General features: G+C 44.8%; 1 protein-coding gene across 1 annotated transcript in view; it reads left to right on the forward strand.

Moving 5' to 3' along the window:
* The window catches only part of HisCl1 (Histamine-gated chloride channel subunit 1), a 114141-nt gene that overhangs the window by 65650 nt on the left and 23385 nt on the right, over positions 1–25106 (forward strand). Inside the window, exons 2-4 of the mRNA XM_075670270.1 lie at positions 16380–16677; positions 18373–18458; positions 19501–19568. Coding sequence (XP_075526385.1) covers positions 16661–16677; positions 18373–18458; positions 19501–19568 — 171 coding nt within the window. The 5' untranslated portion in view covers positions 16380–16660. The remainder of the gene's footprint in view (positions 1–16379; positions 16678–18372; positions 18459–19500; positions 19569–25106) is intronic.

The following is a 25106-nucleotide window of genomic DNA, read 5'->3' on the forward strand; positions in this document are numbered from 1 at the left end:
ATTTGGACCACCTAGGGTTCTTTAAGGTGCACCTAAATAAACGTCTGTTTTCGCGTTTCCCCCTGTCGAAATTCTGCTGCCATGGCCGGGATTCGATCCCGCGACCTCGTGCTTGGCATCCAAACACCATAGGCGCTAAGCAACCGCTGTGAGTTGAACGCACATAGTATGAACACCAATGCAGAAATGAAGTCAAAGGTGTGGTTGGTATGCTGGCCGAGAAAAAATAGAGAAAAAAACAAGGGAACATAAATGGCCTCACTGAATACCATTCATCAAGAAACGGCAGCACGTCGGCATCGCTCGATGTAACCGTAAAGACGAAAACAAGTATAAAAAGAAAAAGAAGCTAATTAGCCGCTTTGTTTTCTCATAATTACTCAGCATAATAATAATGGAAGACTGTTGTCGTGATGGCACCTCTTATAACCTACAGGGCGCGATAAAGGATGCCATACAAACAACCACGCATCTGCTTTCGAGGAGTTCTTCCCGCACCGATTTCGACATTGAACTAGCAAAACTTCGAGCCATTCGCCGTCGTGCGGAGCGAAGATATAGACGCACGAAGTCAAATCATGATTTGAGATTGGCTAGACGAACACAAAAGAAAATACAGCGTCACATGAACAAGCTGGCTTCGCGACAATGGGCACCATTTTGCGAGTCCCTGGATCCGCGAAAACCTTTGTCGCTTATATGGAGGACTGTTCGTGGACTTCGCACAACCTCTGGTCAGCGCCACCCGTTTAAATCTTTGGCACTTTATCTACAATGTAGAGATATTGACGTCCCTGAATCTTTCTGCAGAAAGATTGCTGGCGAGGCAAATTCCGATGGAACGGGTACGGGAACGCTCGACGACCCACTGTTCTCACGCGATCCCCGCATGGAATGCCCTTTTTCTATGGAAGAACTAGAAGCTGCGCTGGCTTTGTGCAGGCGTTCTTCAGCGCCAGGACCTGACGGCATTACATACCGTGCCCTGTGTAACCTAGGAGACCAAGCTCGGAAGGCACTCTTGCTCCTATACAACGACTCCTGGCAGACGGGTACGGTTCCGCAAGAGTGGAAGTCAACTCGCCTCATTCCACTTCTCAAAGCTGGCAAGTCGCCTTTGGACATTTCCTCATACCGTCCGATCGCACTTGCCAGCTGTGTCGGAAAAACAATGGAAAGAATGGTTTTAACACGTCTGGAATGGTACTTAGAGTACTATGAAATCTATCCACAAGCTATGGCCGGATTCAGACGGGGCCGTTCGTCAACAGACAGCGTTGTTGACTTGATAACATTTGTGCAACACCAAAAGGCCTGTAAGCGACTATCTGCTGCTCTGTTTCTAGACGTTAAAGGAGCTTATGATAATGTCACCCATGAAGCCATCCTTAGCACGTTAGAATCCGTCGGACTTGGTGGTAAGATATATATGTGGTTGTGCAACTACTTACAGAGGAGACCATTCTACGTGCACACAGATAATGGCCCGACATCCGAGCATTACGGTAGCCGAGGAGCCCCTCAAGGCGGAGTGCTTAGCCCGACTCTTCAATCTCACCCTCAGTGGATTAGTTGACAACCTGCCCAGCACCGTACAACTTTCCATCTATGCGGACGACATCTGCATTTCGGAAGTAGGTGTGACACGACTTCAGCTTCGCGCTCGGCTTCACAAAGCAGCCACAATGACATCTTGCTACCTTCGTGAACAAGGACTTGAAATTTCATGCGGAAAGTGCGCAATGGTGGCATTCACGAGAAAGCCAATGTCTGCTTACGGCGTATCTATTAACGGACAACTTATACCATACAGCAGAAGTCACAGGTTCTTGGGAGTCGCATTTGACAGAGACCTGTCTTGGACTCCGCACGTGAATTACGTGAAAAAGCGGCTGACTGCTATCTGTCACCTGTTCAGGTTCCTTGCAGGAAAAAGTTGGGGAGCATCTATACACGCTATGTTACAGTTGTACATGGCGTTGTTCGTTGGATTCCTGCGATACAGCCTGCCTGCAATATCCAACACCTGCAAGACTAACCTGCGTACGATTCAGAGTATTCAAGCCCAAGCCCTTAAGATATGTCTTGGCTTACCACGCAGTGCATCAACGGCTGAAACCATTGCCCTAGCGCAGGATTACCCGATCACGACGCACATTGCCGTTGAGACAATGCGTATGCATCTCAGGCATTATGCTAGGACTCCTTCCCGCCACTTGGCGAGCCTCACTGCTGCAAGGCCCTGCTCGACATTTAGCGGTATTGTCAGTGCACATCGTGCGTCGTTTACCTCAGGGTACGCACCTGCGGCCAAGCCAGCGTTTCCTCCGTGGTGTTTGAGCCGTCCACAAGTTGAGATAATGATTCCAGGACTACAGAAGAAGACAGATGTACCGGCCCCTGCTCTAAAACAGCTGAGCTTACTTCTTCTGCATGAAAAGTACAGCAACCACGTGCACATCTATACCGACGGATCGACTACGTCGTGCAGTTCTGGTGGTGCCGTGGTTATACCAACGCGAGGAATGACACTGCGGTTCAGGACATCGCATGTCACGACCTCAACGGCGGCAGAACTAACGCCCCTGCGTCGAGCACTGGAATTCATTGATTCGGAAAGACCCAGAAAATGGGCTGTGTTCTGTGATTCAAAACCGGCATTACAGTGCACGCAGTCAGTTCTCAGACACGGATGTCATGACCAATTGACATACGAAGTCGTGAAACTTCACCATGATGTCCAACAAAAAGGCCACCAAGTCGTTTTTCAGTGGGTACCTGGCCACTGTGGAATCAGTGGCGATGAGTCCGCCGATAACGCTGCTCGCACAGCTCATCAAGCAGAGCACAGCATTCCGATTCCGCTTTCGAGGACTGACGCTGCAAGGCAGCTTCGACACCTGGCACGTAGCCTCACAGTGACCGAGTGGAACTTGCACAACTTACGACTTACACGACTACATCGACTAAACCCCTCCCTGCAGCTCCGACCTCCACCCGGACTTCCTCGACGTGAAGCTACGCTTCTCTGTCGCCTTTGGTTAGGAGTGGCCTTCACAAAGGCATACTCTACATTAATTGGGGTGACTGACAGTGCAGCATGCGAGGTCTGTGGCACCGAAGAAAACATCGACCACCTGCTGTGCCACTGTCCAAGATATGCCCTAGAGAGACAAGAACTTGCCAAAGCTTTCCAAAAACTGGACAATCGGCCGCTTTCTGTGCAGGTGCTGCTGGAACACCGCCCCCATCGCCCGTCGGCCCATAAAGCGGTGAAGGCACTTTTGTGTTTCTTAAGGACGACGGGTTTGTGCGACCACCTGTGACTATTAAGGCAATTTCTGTAAAACCGCACGCGTCAGCGAACTTGCCACAATTTCATTCTTTCCTTCCCTTCTCTCTCTCCCTGTGATCTTTGCTTTCCCCTTTCCCATTCCCCCGGTGTAGGGTAGCCAACCGGACGTTATTCTGGTTAACCTCCCTGCCTTCTTTTCTCTTTCCTCCTACTCAGCAATGTGAAGATTGTATAATGATTTAATCTTTTCATAGTGCAAAAACAAAGAGGATATAGTTTATTTTTGAACCAATATCTACATTAAGTAAACAAATATCACCCTATTGTCATGTGAAGGGTAGTTATCGCTGTTGCAGCCTTTTCGCCGAGTAAGAAAGCACTGGAAAACATCTCACTTTCACTACTCAAAAGTGAAGACCAACAATCGCAAAGAAAGAATGAGCCAAATCTATCCCGTCTGCAGTTTATTGACAGCTAAGGGGCATAGTTTGTCATCGAATACTCCATTGCAAAATGATTCTGTGCAGTTTTCGAGTACCATGTTTTCTTCTTTATTGTTGGCATCTGCACTTCCTCTTTGGTTTCTCGCACAGACACAGCTTGCTATCACGCTGTGTTCCGACGTTATAAATGGCCTTTCCTGATTAATGACGTTCGGCTCACCGAGCTTCGACCGAAGCAGTTCCGTGCAGTAGAGCGCGTTGGAAAACTTCGAACGCAATCTGCCGTAGCCACACTCCATAAGACGCCTCACTGTGCTCAGTTTTGTCTCAGTTGTCAATATCTGATCTGAAAGGGCACTTGACGTGCGCTACATCAAGGTCACTTCCATGTGGGCATCGTATTCTACATACAGAAGGATACGCAGCTCTTTCAATCGATAAGCAGGTCAAGGAAAAGATTATGTGTTGATAAATGATGGAGTATTAGAATGAGGGAGGGCGAGGGAGAGTAGAGAGAGAGAATGGTTGAAGACATTCTGTAAAGGACAGAGATAAACGGCACCCGGATGCGAACGCTCACAAGTATATGGGGAGCAATATTGCCGGCCATTTTGCAGAGCCCGTTGTCTCTAGGGACACGAAAGAAAGGGATGTTGGCGCAGAAATAGGATCTCGTTCCGTGTTGGTTCCACTACGCATGTGGGCCATATTTTCAAAGATGTTTCCCTTATTAGGAGAAACCTATCTTTATTAAATGGTCTTGAGCGTCGGTTCTTCCTTCACCAGAACTTTTTGCCACTGCAGCCATAGATCACTCCTAATTTCATTTCCAAATACCTTCCACAAGAAGGTTTCCCAACGCAGATGGAACGTACACGAAAAAAAAAAGATGTTACATTTACGAATATGTGCAAAGCGATTGAAAGGTTCTGGCGCCGGCTTCTCCTTGGTCCACGAGCAGGCTGTACAGTTGCATATACAGGGTGTCCCGCGTCTCTTGTGCCAAAATTTAAAAAATATGCCACTGTCACATAGTGTTGCTTTGCCCTCGCTTGGACCAAGTCGAGCAATCTTTCTTTATTATTATTTCGCTAAATCAGATGATTAGTTATTAACTAATTAACTTTTAAATATTACAATTGGAGCAAAAGTTTTAATCGGAAAGCTGTAGGCCATAAAGAAAAATTCTCTCTCCCTCTTTCTGTTGCTCTATACGTGCTGCACAAAAGTTATTTTCAAGCCTGAAAGAAAGCCCGCGAAACGCAAAACGTGGCGCTTTTTTTGTTCGTGTTTTATTTGGTCACCGCTCTTGGCGTTTGTCATCGCGCATGTGCATACCATGAGCACATGACTTTTACTTCTTCCTTTAATACGCCAGCTGTTAGCGAGTCCTGTACAGTGCCCTGTCTTGCCGCAACCATTCAATTTCGCTCTTTTAATTTACTCACTATCACGAGCCAATTCGAGCAAAAACATGTCGTCTTATGTACAGTTGTTTCTTTCTGAGCGCTGTTGTTTTAGCGGTTGTTTAGCGCTCTCCTTCAGATCATTAAGAAACTAGCTGGACAATCGTACGCTCTCGTCGATCAAAATTCTTGAACACTCGCTTAGCAGAACATCAGCGCAAGAGGCTGTATGGGTGCTACTGCTTTACTGAAAAGAAACCGGATTGTGCGAGCGGAATACGCTGCACTGTGGCAACATCTTGCACAGGACCTTAAGAAAGTTTATCCTCCTCCTCCTCCTCCTCTTCCTCACTGCGTAACGCTTTATGCCTCTTTTTCACTGTGTGGTGCTTTGACAGACCGTACGTTAAAGCTCCTGGTTCTTCGAAAAGTAGCGAAACGCATTGATCTCGCCACCGAGCTACGCTATTGGAAGACAACTTGAGCGCGCGCTCCCTGGTGTGGGCCAGAAAAAAACATCAGAAGAGAAACGCGCCCCTCGCCTCACGTCTTCCTCCTTTCTCAATCAGTACGCACGTTTGCGACCGGATGTGCCTTTCGATCTGTTAGGGCGTTGGTGTGATCGAAACTGCGTTCGCAGTTGCCGCGATCTTCTGGGTTTTCTCCGTTGGTTCACGCAGAGGAAAATGAGCGAGCGATTTTAGACAGGCGTCGAATTCCCCAGATTGGCTGCCTACTGTCACACAGCCGCTCAATGTAACGCGACTGCTAAGGCCCACGCAAATATTGTTCTCTTGGCACAAACCAAGAGGCGCTTGCCGGCACTTTTCTCTGCATTTAGAAGATACAGGGGGCTACACTGTGCTCTAAAGCAAACAAGTAATCTTACGTATTTCCTACTCTCCACTGTTGTATTATAGTGGCGCGTTCATTCGAGCAATGGCAGGGCTTTGTTTTTTCGTGTCTGGTCGATTAGCTCAACACAGGACTGCGCACACAGTTCATTTGCCCAAAAAGCAGTTCGAGCACTTTTTCACTACCTGAAGGCAACAGACTCGAGTGCCCGGCTATAAACATCCTACACCTAAGTTCTGTCTCTCTCTCTCTCTCTCTCTCTCTCTCTCTCTCTCTCTCTCTCTCTCTCTCTCTCTCTCTCTCTCTCTCTCTCTCTCTCTCTCTCTCTCTCTCTCTCTCTCTCTCTCTTTCACTCCCCATACCCCTCCCCACGAGTAGGGTAGCAAACTGGACTCAGTCTGGTTAACCTCCCTGCCTTTCCTTCTTCCATTTTACCCGCTGTGGTTGCTCAGTGGCTACGGTGTTGGGCTGCTGAGCACGAGGTCGTGGGATCGAATCCCGGCCATGGAGGCCGCATTTCGATGCAGGCGAAATGCGAAAACACCCATGTATTTAGATTTAGGTGCACGTTAAAGATCTCCAGGTGGTCGAAATTTCCGGAGTCCTCCACTACGGCGCGCCTCATAATCAGAAAGTGATATTAACACGTAAAACCCCATAATTTATTTTCTTCCCTTATCTCTCTCTCTCTCTCTCTCTACGCACACATTGCGAATCAGCTTATATGGCCATTGCACCACCCCTACAGTAGTGTGCATTTCCAGCTCTACTTTGTACGCAGGTACGCAATATGACAAGAAGTGGTGCCTAAATATTGTCACTATCACAAATATACGCCTCAGAGCGCGTCGTTCTGCATAAAAAAAAGTCACCGCTCAAGCACTCCGTACGGGTGGTTAACCAGTGAAGCTGAAACGTGCGGCCCCGATGTTTATCACTGGGTGAATTCCGATGGTTCAATAAACGACGGCTCGGTAGTCTGCCGGATCCTCGGTACGCAGTTACTGCTTCCGCTAGCTTGCACGAGCCTGTTCTTGTACGCGGGCTGCAGCATCGACATGGTGTACACGAGAGCGTTCCCGGTTCTGCTCTCGGCGTTGCTGATCTAAAGCTGCCTGCTCCTAAGGAGAACGTATGACGCGTGGCCGACGCGAGCCGGAGAGAAACTGCGGCGTGCGCGCTCGGCTGCGACGGAGAACAACGTCGCTTCTGGCGCAGCTAATCCAACCCCACCTAGATAGCTCAAGGCCTTTTCACTCTAAGCCACGGCATCATGTTATCTGACCCGACTGCCACAGAATCTAATCGGAATGCTCCCGAGCAGGCAACAGTAACTTTGACATCACCGCTTTCAACACGTTAGCTTTGTCAATGGAATTTTCGGGCCAGGTAGCGTGAGGTTAGGGATCGGAGCAAACAGGCCTTGTGCTATCTGAGTGGTGTTGGCTAATCACTCGCCTCTATTTATCTCTTCCTTTTTTCTCGCGCATGCACATGTGTTTGCGCCCGAGGAGCTTTTGGCGTAAAGTGGCCGACAGGTGGACGGACGGACGGACGGACCGACAGATGAATTGGCTAGCCATATACAACTTCGCTGTGAAAACCAAGCTTTCCTTGCCTTCCTCCCCGATTCTTGGCGAATATATTTGGTCAATTTCACCGTAAATACGCCCATATTGCATAGTGTATCACAAGTGGGTCGATTATGGAGACAGTGTAAACCACGGTCGTCGCTGTCGGAAGAGTCACGTTGGGGCCGACACTTACTCCTAATGCTGCGAAATGTGGTACAGCCGAATAACAGTGGCATGCGCGTTGCGGCGAAGCTAAAAAAAAAATGAAAAGACGGAACGCAAGGACAGGAAAAGTATGCCGGTCAACCAAATGAGTCCGGTTTGCTATCATATGCTGCGGATAAAAAAATATGAAGAATAGAAAGAGGAAATTAGAGAAAGAGAGAGAGTTAACACTACACTCACGCGGCAGGATGCACCGGCGGACAGTAAGCGGTAAATTGGACCACTGCACTTGAAAAACTTCACCAGTGCGCAAATAGCTTCTTCCACCAGCGACAGATATTATGACGAACAGATGATATTGAGCCCAGGCGCTTTAAAGTTTCCTATAGAGAACCGTGAAACTAAATGACACAAAACGTCTGCGATATGGGGAAAGATCGTTAGCAGTTCTTCGCGCATGTTCGGAAATAAAACGAAATTGCACGCATCGCGCGTACCTTTGGATGGCATTTAATTGATACGTTTAAATCAACCCTCCGAGCTTCCTTGATTTACACAAGTGCGTTCGATCTATCGTAATTTTCCTTTTGTCCCCCCTTTTGCTCATGTTTTCCCGATAGAACGTCACCAACTGAAGATATCCGCTTGGTAATCTCCTTGTCATTCCTTCACATTTACGCTTTCTTTGCTGAGCCAAGAAAGAAGACCACCGTATTATAGAAACAATAAAAGAACATGGGTGATGGCGCTATTAGTTTTTTAACGTTATCGGCGTAATCCAAAGAGGATTACGCTAGCGGACATAAGTACTAAGGTGCTTAATGTCATTAAAGTTGACATACAATCGTAAAGAAACCTTGAACGATAGCAACAAACCAAATGTACAGGAGGTGACGTTCATGCTGTACAGGACAGATGCTTTCATCTTCAAGACCTTCTTTGTGAAGTGGACGATTGTACTTAAGCCCGAGCTTTCGGCTTTGATATAGTGTGACAGGCGAAGATCTACATATAGTACCTTTTTTTTTAAACTCAGAAAGAATAAGACCTGAGAGAGAGAATTTTCTTCACTAGCAAAGATGGTTCAGTCGCCAAAGCTGGGGTGAAGGTCGCCAGTGCAGAAAAAGAGCAAAAAAGCTTATATGCGTCGGTCTGCTGCGGGATTATTTCTTTTAGCTTCCAAGCAACCTTCGCGTAAGGGTGTTGCTTTCAAATTGCTTTCAGGAAGTCGGGATGTTTCTTATTTCACTCGTATACTCTGTGTATTACTTATTTTGTTTCCGTTCCTTATTTAACCCATATTTCTTCATATTCATTCCTTTACCCCCTCCCCCCCCCCCCGCCCCCTTTGCCAGTACAGGGTTTAGCAAATGAAATGCGCATCTGGGTGACCTTCCTTTTTCCTTTCTTTTTCTTTCTGTCGCACTGCCTTGTTTTCATTTCTGTTGCTTGATTTCCCACTTTCTTGCCACGTGTACTTGTTCTGTATCGGTTACTTTACTGAATAATGAAATTGATATTCTTGTGCGACTACGCACGTAGCCCATGATCTGGTCAAAAGAAAAAAAAAAGCGGAAAGCTGGAACTGTTCCCAATAGTTGAGATTTTTTCTGGGCAACCTAACTATACGATAAAGACAGATAGCGCAAGAAGCAAGCTATTCGGAGAATTGTGCGCTGGCGCCATATATCACGCATGACATGCACATATATTTGCAACTCTGTCTTATATCTTGTACTAGATACCGAGAAAAGATCACAACTTTACACATGATATGCGCTTTGTGCAAGCTAAAGTTTGTTGTTATACTGTGACGGCAGCAGCACTGGCATCGCATCGATTCACTGGAGACGCTGGTCTACTAAGGAGTGCCGGCATGCCGCTCACCAAGAACCAGCATCGGCTAGTGTTCGCCAGAAGTGATTGAATGAATCGATGTTTCATTTGATTGGATGGCACTGTGGCCTGATGCGAAAATAAATGGGAAAAGGTAGAATGTCTGTCAGAAGATGAAGGCGCGATGCGAAGAGCAAACTCGTACAACCACTGCACAGGGGAGACTCCAAGGCTGAGGGTTGGGTGGTGGTGATGCAGAACATGCATGAGACAGTTGGTTAAAACGAACACATTGTAGGCATGTCCTATCTGCACTCCTCCTCCCAAGGAGGCCTGCCGAGACCTTCGAGTCAGCCCCGTCGCTCGTCGCCGCAGTGTGTTCAGTAGTTAAATGGTACGTTAGGTAATTGCGTGTGCATGCGTTTGGTGCACTCGTCTGCAAAACTGCAAACTCGTGTTAGCGAATTTGTTTATTTATGAAACTATAGCGTTTGCACGTAGGTGCTTGTGCGCTTCCCAGAGTAGTTTGCAGGAGTGTGTATGTGTTCGTAGTCTTTGATTGTATTCACAGTTCTGGTGGCGAATTTTGCGCTTTCGTTTTGTTCGCCATGCGACGAGCAGTAGCCCGTGTTGCATAATGGCGCTACTTCTTGAAAGGCCCATAACCAGCTTAGGCCTCGAGGACGAGCAGCTGGTTTTTCTCCTCTTCGCTGTACCTTCCCCAAGGGCGCTCTCTCCTCCTCCGTCAGTTTTTAAAGTCACGTTCCCGCTCGTTTAAAAAAAAAAACGTTAGTTACCCCTCATCAGCTTTCGTTGAACTACACGCTTTTCTCATTGTGGGGGCAGTTTGAAGTTCATAGATTGCGTATTGCAGTCAAGGTACACTTCTAGGGAAGGAGACTTTTCATATAGGAGTTTCGTACCTAAACTTTTTTACTAGACTTCCAGGGAAGTCTATAACGGCCGTTTTTGCTATGCCATAACTATGCTTCGATACTCGCCTAATTATTTTAAACTCTCTTTATAGGAATGATTGATAGCGTCAAATGTAGTAAGTGTTGTGGCACGAACCCGCATAGATCACCTTCTGCACTACTGCCCGTCCTATGAAGATGAATGTCTCCCCCTCCGCGCTACTGCAAACCAGCTCCAGTTGGGATATTTCTCATTGGAAAAGGCATTAAGGTCATGCTCTTGCATATAATAGTTATAGAATGGCAAATACGCGGTGCTGGTATGTCTAAAGTCGACAGGACTGTGCACCCGTCTGTGACACAGCGTTGAGAACTTTGACCGAGTCGGTGACTCTAGTGCACATGAGATATTATATTTTATCTTGTTCTCTTAGCTTTTATTGTCCTTTCTCCAGTGCGAGGTAAATAACCCGACTTAGTGCCGGTTACCCTCCCTGCCTTTCGCTTAACATTACGAGATGTCAGAGTTAGGAGACGTAAGCGACATGACACGTCACTAAACTATATAGTTCTGTCCGCTTCGCGTCTTGTCCCGCCTCCAATACCATAGCGCTGGTTTCGCATGTCGAAAAAGCATCAAGCCCGACACCTTCTGTGAGCTCCTTTCAATCGTCCTTTTCTGACTCTTACACTGCTCCATGACATCGCGTAGTAAAAATATTCTTTTTCCTTCTTGTTCACAAACCTGTTCCAACCTGACCAACTGATACATCAAAGAAAGCGAAGCTATGTGAGCGACTTTTCAAACTCTTCGGAAGTACTATAGGAGTCTGTTTGTTAGCTCATCTTAGCGATGATTCATCACCAGTGTTCATGTGACGTGGCTGCGTAGCAGCCCCTGCACGTAGGCTTCGTTGCTGAACCACGCCTTCAGCATTCATTACTGTGGACATACGAACTCCTATCTGACCAACAACCAGGAGCTGGTTAGAATACGACGTGAGGAACAAAGATTACGGATTAGTGACAAAAAAAAAGCACCAAGGAGTCGTTCTGTATTTAAATGAGATACAAACAAGCTTGGCCTTTTTGTAGATAATCAATATCATATATTTACGTTTCAAAGCAAAAATTCGGGATGTCCACTCTGGTTTCGTTGCTCGCTGCCTGATTGGCATTTGATGCGGAACACGCATGTATCCTTCGCTGCTCGGAAATCTACTTACTCCGCCATAAAAAAATGAAGAAAAATTAAAAGAAATAAAATAAGGAAAAAGAGAATAAATTTTTGTTCACCATTAGTTGGAGCGAACCTCGGGGTGCATTCCTTAGGGTTCGAAAACGCGACGGAGCTGCCATCAAAGCCCATTTGCATTTGAAAGCTCCTCGCGCACTTATCACAAGCGGCGAAAGCACGCGGCAGTCCCACTCGCGCTGTGCCTCTCAACGTTCGCGTGAATAGTGGGAGTAACGCTTCACAGTCGCTCCGTTGTAAACGCGTCGAGATAGCGTCCCCTACAATACTGGCGAAAAAAAACACGGGGATGGTTCAAAGGGTCTCTGCTCGGTTGTGCAGCTGGCCCTGTTCGTTAGTTACTTGGATCAAACGACTCGAACTCGTTGGCGCTAAAGCGATCCGGGCACCCACGTTTCGCTATATGCACTGACGATAATTTGAAAAGGCACCTAGGCCGCATTTCACGAGACTTCCCCCCCTTTCAGTTTGTTGATTCTCCGTAATTGGTACATTCATATCGAGGTTTAATGGAGGAAGAAGTGTCTCCTGTTATCACTTAATTAAGAATGCATCATAATTATTATTTTATGAGAAATCGTTAGCGAAAGCGCAAAGAAACTGTTATGTCACCGAGTCTTCCCAGTTCAGTAGCGGTGCATGGAAATTTATCTGGACTAAAGAAGGTACTGAAAAATAAATCATGAACTAGGAATTTTCACATGTACACGATTTCCATTCTTGTGGTGCGATTTGTGCCAAAATCAATGCAATACTATGTTACCTGCGGTGCTGGCGCAGTTTTCTTTGTTGTTGATTGTAACTTTGTTTATATCTTGTTCTATATTATTGATTGTTGGGAGCTATGTGTTTTCATCTGCATATTTATTTGACATTCTTGCCTGAGAAGCCTGTGATGGTTTCTTCTTTCCCAGTTAAGGAACATTTAGTTTGTCCTGTAATGGGGCTTCGGAAGGAATTGCCTGGACTGCCGCGTTCTTGTCATACAAACTCATCAAAGTCTTCGGCAGATCTGTCAAAGATATCCATTCCAATCGTTCTTATGTTTATTGAAATGCTTATCATTAGTATTATTAATATTATATCGATTATTATTACTAGAACACTTACAATATCTAACCCCTTTTGATTACATTTCTTACACGTAAAAAATGATGCGGTGCAGCATACATTCCACCCCTCCTGCAGCAAAAAACAACAGAAAACAACAAAAGACAACGTGTGGAGTACAAGTCAGTAAATGAAAGCAAACAAGCGAGGAGGGAGGGGGATGGTGAGGAAAAAAATAAATTCCTGGCGCCCTTGCGTAACAAGATGCATCAAGGTCTCTTTATGTTTTAGCAGTGTGAAATTGGTGTATGAAAGCAACATTTCACTGCAGACTTTGGCATCTTCTTTTTGACAAAGCAGCCCCTTGTGCCATCGCTCCCAGACCGCTTGGCTGATGGGGAGATCAAGACGTATCTCCTCGCAAGAGCTGGGATGTTTCACACAGAGCACAGCACTGCGTGCTTACAGACAAACAAACGAAGAAAGAAAAGGAGTTGGTATATTAGTCATACCTGAAGGGCAGCTTGGCAGATAGTCTGTCATATGACCCTTTCTGTTATACATGAAAAGCTCTGCTACCTGAAACGCAATAGAAGACAAAAAAAAGGTCTTGATGGAAACTGGCCGGATGGGGATGGCCTTGGCTCGTCTTCGCATTTATCGTAGTGTGCTAGCTACTCTTATTGAAAATGTAAAGGACGCCGGCGCGGTGGGACCAGTAAAATTAATGCAGGTGTGGGCAATCAATAATCAAAATTTTGCGTATAGCTGCTGCTAGTTTGCCGCTTGTTTTACGTTTTTTTTACTTTCTTTCTTTCGTTCTTCTTTTAATATTTTTTTTAACAATCGAGATCCCGCTATCATGGTAACGTGGAATAAACACCTCGAGGGTAAAGCATTCTAAAGGAGCGAAAAAATTGTCCTTACGAAATTTGTTTACCGTGCTTTCAAGTTGCTTTGTCTGCAGCTAAAGAGCGTGGCCCATGTATTTTACGCTATAGCTGTCGGGGACATCAGATTACTACCAACGGTGTTCTTGTGCACTCATATTGAATAGGTCTTTTCCATTGGCAAGCACCATTTATGAAGGAAAAGCTTTCTGAATTATACCCTGTAATTTTAGTCACAGGATATCTGGGAGTGCTTTTAATACAACCTTCACTGTGGACTAGTTTCACTGCTTTAACGTCGCTGTAAAATTCGATAATAAAATACCAACTTCTCAAGTTGAAACCTTCCTTAAGAAATGTATTAATAGGTTACTGACAACGTACGAATGCAGCAGCACATACATAGCTGAGACACTCAGTGTAGAAGTGCCAGTCAATAGCGTTCGCTCATTTCTACGACGTTACGGTGAATATGAATTCCTTTCAATATCGGCGTTTCTCAGGAAATGTGTTACAGCACATACGCATTGAAGACACGTGCGGTGGGCTTTGCTGGTGCCGATTGTGCTTCGAATGCTAAGGTACACTCCTAATGGATCGGTTCCTCTTCGTACATGCTTGTGGTCGAAGTATCCGTCTCCTTTCCCAAGCACGATCACTTCAAGTTGAGCATTGGATGTATCACGATGTTGGAACGTGTATAACGACAAGGACATGTGTACAGCCCGTCATGGGCTTCTTGTGGCTCCTGCGAAACACTTGATCACATTATATTAGAGTTTCATGCCTTCCTTGAGCAGCGCAAATCGTAACTGATAGACTGTGGGCTATACATGACCTTCAGGGTGCAAACATCGAAGATTGTCTGTACTTGAGTGCTTGTATTTCTCGACGCAACGAGGCTTTAAACACACCTTTCTTACTTTCCTGCAAGAAGCTAAATTGGCTTTCTCCGTATAGCACATTTTCTTTTCTTTGCGAGGGACAAAACGTTCTTTATTTTTATTTTTGTATTTTTGATATTCTTTTTTAATTAGTGCGAATTGCGAGACTTTCTTCTTTTCTGCAGCTGCGTGTTTTTGTCAGTATCTACTGTTTCTACTGACGTACTCTATTGTTAGCATTGCCTTACATTCTTAACGCCAAGCTATGTATGGCTCATGAGGCGGAAAATGTTGAGTTAGCGTGACCAAACGTTGATCGACAAAGGCTAAGAAGCCACGACCTTTGGTGTTAATTAGGGCAAAGCTAAATTATGACTACAGAAAGAGCATAGGCATCGCGCGGGGGTCGCAGTGCCTTCGAATTCATCCACGTAGGGATAACCAAGTGCCTCTTCAATTTTTTTACACTCTTTGCAATATGTCAGGTACTTCTTTCCTTCATCTGTACTGCCCTTTTTCCTGCGTTCGTTTTATACGCTTCTATTCCCTCCTTCTGTAAAATGTAGGCAGGTGTACTGCTCTTTGCTGTGCCAGTTGCCATCTTGCTCCCTAGCCTATTGCTCTCTCCGTCTATGGTATAAACGTTTTCATGTGTACATTGACTGAACCCACGACCTACGTCTGAGTGGCAGAACGTCATGTCTGCTAGGCTACCGGGAAGGGTCCTGCTGTTGTTCTACTGTACAGGGTATTTTCGTCCTTTTTTTTCTTTTGCTGCACCAAACATTTGGAAATTGCTGGTGGTAGTTAACACAATACTAACCGTTGATTTAGATTACTCGATGAGGTGGCCATTACTTCTACGAAAAATAAAATTTTCAATGTAATAATAGCAACCATTACGGTAATTAAGTGATAGATTACTTTACAGCTCATAATGCAATCCATGAATTCTAGCCGGTGTGAGTTCGCAAGGCACATCCACTTGGAACGAATGCTCAGGGCTCTATCAGGTTCGAAATCTTAATTTTCAATGTGACCGGCGCAATTCATTTGCGGTACAGAGGATTTTGTGCGTGAATGCATAAAACCGAATTTCTTTAAGTAAGTAAGTGGAACAGTCAATTCTTAAGGCAACTTTCACTGCGCATAACTCGAAAGCAGTGCCATTCTCAGAATTCGTTCCAAGTCAATATTCCTTGCAAGGTCCCTGGTTAAAATTCGTAAATTGAAATAAGCGCCGTAAGGTCGCTCCGCGTAGCTCCGCGTCGCTTCTATGCACTGCATTCAGTGCGCCCTTCTTTGCTCCTTAGAAGTGGAGCAGGACGGCGGCAAGTCTCAAAAGGAGAAAAAAAATGTGTTCTACGAATTGGCGCCTCCCAGCGTCATACAAGAACTGCACCTCGACCTTCTCCTTTGAGAAAAAGGCCAACGGTCCCATTTCTCATGCTAAGTGAGGTTTTCGTTAAAGTTCGCACGTATACATACTAACACGGCGTGCAATATCTTCTTATCTCACATTTCCTGCCTTCCACTAAAATAGAAGAGCAACAGGAAAGGCTACCGTAAGGTTACCGAAATTATAACGAGAAAAAATAAATGGAAGGGATGCTATTACTCATTGCACTGTTATAAGAAAAAAATTTCTTCGCCTGATATCCTTCGGGGAGAATGCTGCGTATCAACAAGCAAAGAACGCATCTAGCGGAAGCGTCCAGTTTTCATCATCGGCATTCGCCGTCTGCCCTTTCTTTTCCTGCAGACTACGTGGCAAGCATAACATAGATGGCGCCCTTCTGTCTTCCGGTGCAGATACTGCCGTCTGCTGCAGTGGAGGTGGGTAAGCCTTGAGACTGTCGGCACGGTGCAGCTTCCGGTGCAGATACTGCCGTCTGCTGCAGTGGAGGTCAACGAGCTTTGAGACCGTCGGCACGGTGCAGCTTCCGGTGCAGATACTGCCATCTGCTGCAGTGGAGGTGGGCGAGCCTTGAGTCTGTCGGCACGGTGCATCTGCAGCTGCCGGACGCACAGCCGCCGCAGCCGTGGACTCGTCATTCAGGGGGCGAAATGTCGCTGGCGCGCTCCTCCTGGGAATGGCACTCTGTCTACGGTGAGACAATGCCGCGAATCGCCATTGACAGCACCCGCGTGCTCCCAAACGCCCTATTTCATGAATCCCACGCGAAACGCGTAATTCACTCATAAAATCGCGTATTTTGTCACATGTCATGCGAGTCTTACGGTAGTTATCGGGCATTTTGCGTTTGTTCTTCTTTTTCTTTTTTCAATAGGAATGTGCTTGTTTACTTCTCGCTTCACCGCTTGTTGCCTAATTTTCGTCGTTATTGGGTTATGACTAGGCCCAACGTCCGCTTGCTGTACCCGAAATTTCCTTGGCGTCGTCACCAAATATACAGCTACCTCCTCCTCGGTGGCTTAGTGGCTATATAACTGCGCTGCTAAGCACAAGGTCGTGGGATTATATCGAGGCCGCGGCGGCAGCATTTCAATGGGAACGAAATAGAAAAACGCTCGTGTACCATTCCTTGGGTGCATGTTCAAGAACCGTAGGTGGTCGTAATTAAGCAGGAATCTCCCATCACAGCGTGCCTCATAATCAGGTCGTGCGTGGACATGTAACACCCCAGAATTTGAAACCTTTAATTCGGTAGTGACAGAGGTACATGTAACAATACGTAGAATCACGAATTTACTTTAGCACTAAGGATTGTTCTGGAATCCACGGTTACTCATTGTTATATAGCGCTTGCATCTGCCCGTGAGATACCTTAGGATTACGCTTGCGTCTGGATAAAATGCTCGCGATTATTGGTGCAATTTGTGTGTTGCTTTTGTTTCTCGACACAAATTCGCCCAACGAAAGTTAGAGTGCTTCATCACATTTTATATTACTTGTATTTCATCGTTCTCGCTACAACTTAATATTCTAACCTTTACAGTACGGCAGCCTCTGTGTAAGTTCAATTAATTGAAGCCTAACCCACTCGATCACCTGGAACTTCTAGTCTAAGTAACAATCCAATGCACACGACGATAAGTGGGGCTTCCGTATCCTCGGAACTTAGGCGATGTTTTAAACACTAAAAAAGATATAATCATAGGCAACCAGATAACCTTACTGACGATTCTTTGATGCTAATTAATATTAACTTGCGCTACATGCACAGAACAGTTCAGGACAACTATCAAAACAGATGTTTATGCTATATTCTTGGTTCTATTTAAAAAGACGATCGGTTTGCTTCACGTAGGTTATTACATGTCATTGCTTTCATAGGCAATGTGTAACTCGACTTTCTTCGAGCAAAGTGTAATAACGAATAACCACAATGTCGCCAAGTAGACAAGTCACATAGATAATTTTCGTATGCTCGAATTAGAAGACAGAGAAAGATTTATTTAGAGGAAGGCAGAGAGGCCGGCCTGAACTCTAACTTGCTCTGGCCTGCTACTCTACACTGGGGAAAAGGGACGCGGAAGAAAAGCGCTGATGCATGATGATGATGGTATGATATATCGAATTAGAAAGCACTTACCAGTGCTTAAGTAAAACTCTGTTTTAAATGTCTGCCCACTCCCGTGTGTGTTATTAGTTCATTCTGCTCGCTTTGTCCTAAGCTAATTACCAAATTACTGTTGTGCTTCTGCTAATCGTGTGCGAGTGACAATACAAACTTTGTTGTCTGAGTTCATCGAGATACGTCTAGCTTTTCAGTTTGCGTGCTTCGTAATTTGCGATGATACTAACGCAATACCGCGTTTTCTATACTTGAAATCCCGACAGGAGCTGTCGGTGTAACCTGACACTACAGGACATCTTGCCTGACGACCCCAGTCAGTATGACAGGTCGTCACCGCCGAAGAAGGAAGGTGAGTGCATAAAATGCTTCTACGCTTTCAACTGAAGCTAGACGAACCATGGACAGCAATGATAAATTTGCACGCAGATCTCAAGGTGAACATTACGAGTGTTCAAAATAAACTAACACAGCTGCAAAGTGGGACACAAAACACTTTGCACTGCTGAATGGTGTTATATTTAAAGGAAACAAAAGAATTAACTTGTGGAAACAGCCTCTCCGTAAAGGATCTATTCTCGTGCTTTTCCGAGAGTAGAACTGCAATTGAATCAAGTGAGAAAGCAGCAGTTAAATTAAATCTACCATGTTTAAATTCGAACCAAGCGGTGCTCAATTTCTACCGAAGCCAGAAATGGAATGAGAGAAGTCATGCGAGCTCATGAGATTCTAAAGATGATGCACACTGTTATCCAGAGGTAAAAAATAAAACAAAATCAAGCTCGGTAGGCTCATGTAGAGGGATCTGTAGTACGTTCGAATTCGGAGATAATTGCGGTGAAGATGAAAAAATAATTGCAAAATTTTCCTTAAAAATCTCAATCATGCCTGTTTCGCTCTTTAAAGATCAAGACGCGATTTAGCTTTCCTTTGCTAGTTTATTCTCCCATGAAAGAAAAAGACAGGAAGGGAACATGACGCAGGTCTTGCTCGTACGCGTTGATGACTTCGTTAAGCAATACGGTCGAATGCTACCAGTTGGCAGATGACTGAAGGTGAAAAGAATAGCGCAAAACACAACGAACACAAGAACGTCCGGTCGTCTTCTTCCTTGTGGACGTTGCACTTTTCCCTGTGTTTTCACCTTCAATGAAGGCGCTCCATTTATTCGTTATTTCAAGGGTTTGTTACAACTTTGCGCGTCAGCTGGTTCGTAGGCTATGTACCACTGACTAACTGAAAAGCCTTCAGTGTGCAGCGGGCTTAGAGTAGACGGTGATAACTAGAGCTGCTGACTTAAGCAGCAGGCGGTCGCAGCGCATGGTTTTCGCAAACTATGTCATTACGAATAAGGAACGTTCCTTGACTCTTGGCGCCTTGTCTTACCTGCTCAGGTCGTCCAACAGTTGTGCTTTTCCACGTGACTGTCATGAGCTTGGATTCTATCGACGAAGAATCCATGGTGAGTTATGCCAAAATCTCTTTTACTGTATGTGTTTTGCGTCCTCGAAAACGTTCGAGTAACCGCGATGACTCTAGAATGAATCATGCTGCTTGTTTAAACAGCAGATGGACTCGGCGCGTTTCTTTCGACACGATGACTATGCGGGCCACAATTGTTGCGATCTGTATGTTGTCTGCTTTCCTAGAAACCGGTTGGCCGAAGAAATAGTTTATTATTAGCTCACTGCCTTTCGTAGTCTTTTATTCTTGACTTCCACTTTAACGTGGTGATATTCACAATTTTAGGAACTGTCTACAAATATAGTGCTTTATGAGGCGTTCTTATGAAAAGCACAAATTGGGCACTAGTACCAAATAGGCAGTTTATTCGCGAAATCAAGACTCATTGGTGGGTGTAAATCAGAGCTGTTAAGCAGGAAAAGGCCGGTGAGGGGGCGGGAGGCGGGGAGGTTACGGGGATGGCTGTATGCGTGATGTAGCATGCTTCCCCACGTGTCTTCTTATGCTTTTGTCTACCTTGGCCACAGAGACGACATTTATCGCAAATTTGCTCTAATCTTACGTTTAATAGTGCGCAGCTGAAAATTTTAAATTTTCCAAAATAATTCATGAAATATCAAATTTAGTAATTTTTTATTATCGCAATGAAGCTATTATGTTTATGAAGGAAAGATTTAGGAGATGGTTTGAGACCGGCTTTTAGTGGCCTTTTTCTCCATACTTCCTGCGTCAACTTTACTAATTGCTACTAGGTTCAAGAGGCGCGCAGTTATGCGAGTGTTACAGAACCCATCACTAAATTTTATAGTAGTATCGATACCTGCTACTCCCTTGAACTAGAACTTTTCTTTTGCCATACAAGAAGAATACAAGCACATTTCACTATACTGCGTTGTCGAGCATCTGCTTGAAACTATTACCTTTTCTTTTTTTTTAGATAATCCGGCGCTTTCTCCTCTATGCCCATTATGTGGTGATGATCAAAGGACAGATAACTTCTTAACAAGCAACAGTTTCTCATCATTAAGGGAAGCTATTTTAGAAGGACTATTTCGCCACACTGAACTAAACCTTTCCATTCCTAATTTTCAGTTTCTAGGAGACTCCTCCTTAGGATATTGCCATAGATGTCTGCACAGCCGTGCAAAAGATTATTTGATTCAGCAAATTTTTTTTGCTAGCTTAATAAAAAGTTGTTGCACCATATTTTGTGATCATATCAAAATCATACATGAGTGTTTCGTTAAACTAGACAAAATTATATGGGAACCTTGGCCTATCCTCCGAAGTGAGTATGAGCCATGTATACAAAGGCGAACCAGCCAATCAAAAGACTAAGTAAAAACTCCTTATTTAAAAGCACAGAGTTTTGCCGGAACAGAAGTAATCGAACACATGCTACCCTGCAAGTTAAGTGGAGAAGGTAAAGAAAATGCCTAAGAGCGCATAAGAGAAGAAAAACCACTTGATATCTTCATTTTGCTTAGGCTTATGCTAGTGTGAATACATGAGCCCTTTTGAAAACCAAGCAATCTTCAGACCGCCGTGGCTTTCGCGCCAGAATGCGGTTAGTAAGCTTTGCAAACGTCTGAGTCTGGCGTTCCGAGAAAATCCGAAGCAGTTTAAAACACCCCGGAGCTTTTGGCTGCGACGTCGGCGCTTTTTTATTCGTGCCGTCTAAGCGAATACATTCAACCCCTAATTTATGTAAAGATATGTTACAGCAGCACCTTGTATCAAATTCACATAGGGATATCGAATCCCCGCATTGCGCTTAGCTTAGGTTAACGTATACATTTATGCCACCACAGCTAAAGCTTATGTACTCAAATCTGACACGAAGAAAAAAAAAAACAGTGTACGTTCGTATAATGCCGCGGTGAATGAGAGCACTAGCGGGCAATTTTAGCCTCTCAATTCTGTTGCGCTTCTGAAAGCCCTAACCCTCGCAGTTTTCCCGGCCTTTGTTTTCGTTACTTATTTAGGTTCAAATATTCTTCTGTGGGCTTATGCAAAGGCAGTTTAATTGTGCAGAATAACGTTTTATTATTATACCTTTTTCCTTTTGGCGAATCCTGCTCTTTTGTGAGGGTCGGCCAGATATACGTGTAGAAGGTATATGTTTTAGGCTTAACAGATTGGTTTGACAAGAAGGCTGTGAGCGTAGCGAATGTTGTGTTCTCCCAGACGCGTTCCCAGGCGAGGCGAAGATATTTTGCCTTTAATAACAGCTATACTCAGAGGGCTAGTTAACGAATATGTTAGTTACCTTATTTATTAAGCATTGTGGAAGGTCAGAAGTCGATTAAAGCTGACATATCCCACTTGAGAGACCGCCTGGAGACTACGGAAAAATTGATACATAGCTTTGGTTCCCGTTTGACAAGACTAGAAGACGAAGTAAAAGAATTAAAAAACAAGACTTTGAACGAAGGTATTGGCTTAGCGGAAATAGAAAAGATGTTTCACATGCAGAAGGAAAAAATAGTTGACCTAGAGGATAGAAGCCGCCGGTCAAACCTGATTGTATTCGGCGTTCCTGATACACTTGCAGAATCTGAAGCAACCCTGCGGACGACCATTATAAAGGAACTATTTCAAGATAAAATGGGCGTCACTTGCTTGTCGGTCGCTCGTATTCACAGGCTTGGCCGGCCAAAGCGCAATCGTCCGATTATTCTTTATTTCCGAGATTACAGGGAAAAGCAAGCGGTCTAGAACAACGTAAGAAAACTAAAAGGAACGCAAATTTCTATTCGAAATGACTACTGCGCAGATACACTCAGAAGGCGTAAGCTACTTTGGGCCAGTGCCAAGACTGATAAGGAAGCCGGAAAGAAGGTGTCTCTAGTACACGATACACTCTTAGGCAAAGTTACACCCTTTGGCTTGCCCCTTCTGCCACACAACAATAATCGTTATCTGCCTTGATGCGTTTCCTTTCTTTAACGCTGCGAGCCCGCAACATTCCAGGAACGAACGGCACGCGCGTTATCAGAAGGAGCACTCCAAAGGGTATAAACTGTTCTATGCTGATAAGACGCGTGCCGTTCGTTACTGGAAATTACCGGGCTCGCAGCGTTAAGGAAAGGAAACGCATCAAGGCAAATAGCGATTATTGTTGTGTGGCAGAAGGGACAAGCCAAAGGGTGTAACTTTGCCTAGGAGTGTAGGCTTTGGGTTGACGACTGCCCTTACACATGGGACGATGGCTCCCATTCACGCAAAGCAGTACCAAAACCCAGAAGTGTTTGCCGAAACCTTGCAGTGGTTGCGCCTAGCTAGCGACTACAGCCCTGCCAGCTGCGCTTGCTTTCTCTGAATTCTCGAAGTGTTGTGAATAAATTAGATAAACTTGAAGATTTGTTGCTGCTGTACGATCCACATGTCTGTGTAAAAACAGAAACTTGGCTGAATGAGTTTATTCGAGACGATGAAGTTGTTTCGCCAGCCTATCAGCTGTACAGACGGGATAGAGGCTTACGTGGTGGCGGCGTAGCTGTCATTGATCGAAAAGGGGTCAACGTACAAGTACTTGACCAGATTGTTAACCACGAAAGCCTCTTTTTGAGAGTCGAATTCTTTGATATTACGCTTGTTCTTGTCACTTTTTATTGCCCTCCCGATACTGATGACTTGTATTTGACCCAATTGTACGATCACGCGCTACAATTTCAGGGAAAAAGTATCATAATAACCGGTGATATTAATTTGCCCTTCATTAATTGGCAAGAGCTTCATTATGGTTGCTCCACCCCTGGAGACGCCATATTGGACATTATGCTTTGCCTTAACCTCGAGCAAGTCGTGAAAGTAAACACAAGACGAAATGCCGTCCTAGATCTTTTATTTATCAGTGACATTTTCGGCGGAGGCACTCTGCTAGTTTAGGAGGGTATTTCAGACCACAAATTAATTTTCTACTCATGGATTAAAGACACTGATAGGCAAAAAATGCTTCTGTGATAAAAATTATCAAGGATTTCGCTCGGGCGGATGATGTGGCCATAATAGACTATTTGGATACTCATCTATGCGGTCCTATAAGTAATATAGAGGCAGCATGGAAGCGCATTCGTAATGTTATTCACCACTGTATCGAAAACTTTGTGCCACTAAAAGCGCTCCGTCAGCGTAGATTAAATCCATGGATCACCAGAGAAATAATTCAGAGTAAAAGAAATTAAAACGATGGAGGAAGAAACGTAAAACAGAATCCGAGCAGTCCAGACACCTTAAAGATGATTTGTTGTGGAAAGTTAGGCAAGCTAGGAATATAATTTTTGACAACAGCCTTGCGGAGTTCATTAAAAACGATCCTTCTAAGTTCTGGCGCTACTTAGCGAACACAAAAGTCGAAGTGTCCAAATTGAATGTCGATGGTGTCATTCAGACAGATCCTTCTAGCACAGCGGAGACCTTTAACGAGTACTTTCAAAGTGTATTTTCTGAGTATGAAGAATATGAGCCACGAACCACCGCATCGGACCTCCCGCAGGGCATTCGGGTAACGCGTGAAGGGGTTTTGGCATTGATTTTAAATGTTGATACGCGTAAAGCTACTGGACCGGACGGTGTCCCGAACCTATTTTTAAAGCGATATGCCGAACAAATTTCTTGGTACCTAACAGAGCTCTAACTTTTCACTAGAAATGGGCGAAATACCTTATGATTGGCGTCTGGCTCGAGTCGTTCCCATACACAAAAAGGGCAGCCGTCTTCTGCCTTCTAACTACCGCCGTCTCAATGACCAGTCAATGCTGTAAGATGTTAGAGCATGTGACTGCTAAACACATACAAGGCTTTCTCTTCGAACATAAAGTTTTATCGGTTCATCAGCACGGGTTCAGAAAGGGTATGTCAACAGTTACACAGCTGGTATCGACATCGCATAATTTGTTTAGTGTTCTTGACATGACTGGCCAAGTAGATGTATTGTTTATGGACTTTTGCAAGGCATTTGACAAGGTACAGCATAACAAATTATTGTTTGAGTTGGAGAGCATTGGACTTCCACGCTTTGTTGTTAGGTGGATTTCCTCGTACCTTAATCATAGGCAACAGTTTCTAGAAGTGCAGGATTTTTCTTCCAGTGTGCTGCCAGTTACCTCGGGGGTTCCACAGGGGAGTGTGTTAGGGCCATTGTTGTTCTTAATTTATATAAATGATTTAACGAAGGTAATACCAAAGGATGTCTCAATCAGATTATTTGCTGATGATTGTGTGGTTTTTAAAACAATCTCGAATGCAAATGACCACGCCTTTCTACAAGCAGCTGTTCTGGCAATTCACGACTGGTGTGAGAACTGGGGCATGGAACTGAATGGGGAAAAAACTGTTCTTCTACGTGTGACAAGGAAAAAATGTCCGAGTACCTTCACTTACCACGTCAATGGCAGCATTATAAAGGAGGTTGATAAATATAAGTACCTGGGGGTAACTCTTACCAGTAATCTTTCATGGGGTGTGCACATTTCAGACATCTGTGCGTCAGCTTTTCAAAAGCTATGTTTTCTTAAGAGGAAACTTAGAAGTG

Source organism: Dermacentor variabilis, chromosome 9, assembly GCF_050947875.1.
Source record: "Dermacentor variabilis isolate Ectoservices chromosome 9, ASM5094787v1, whole genome shotgun sequence".
Lineage (NCBI taxonomy): Eukaryota > Metazoa > Arthropoda > Arachnida > Ixodida > Ixodidae > Dermacentor > Dermacentor variabilis.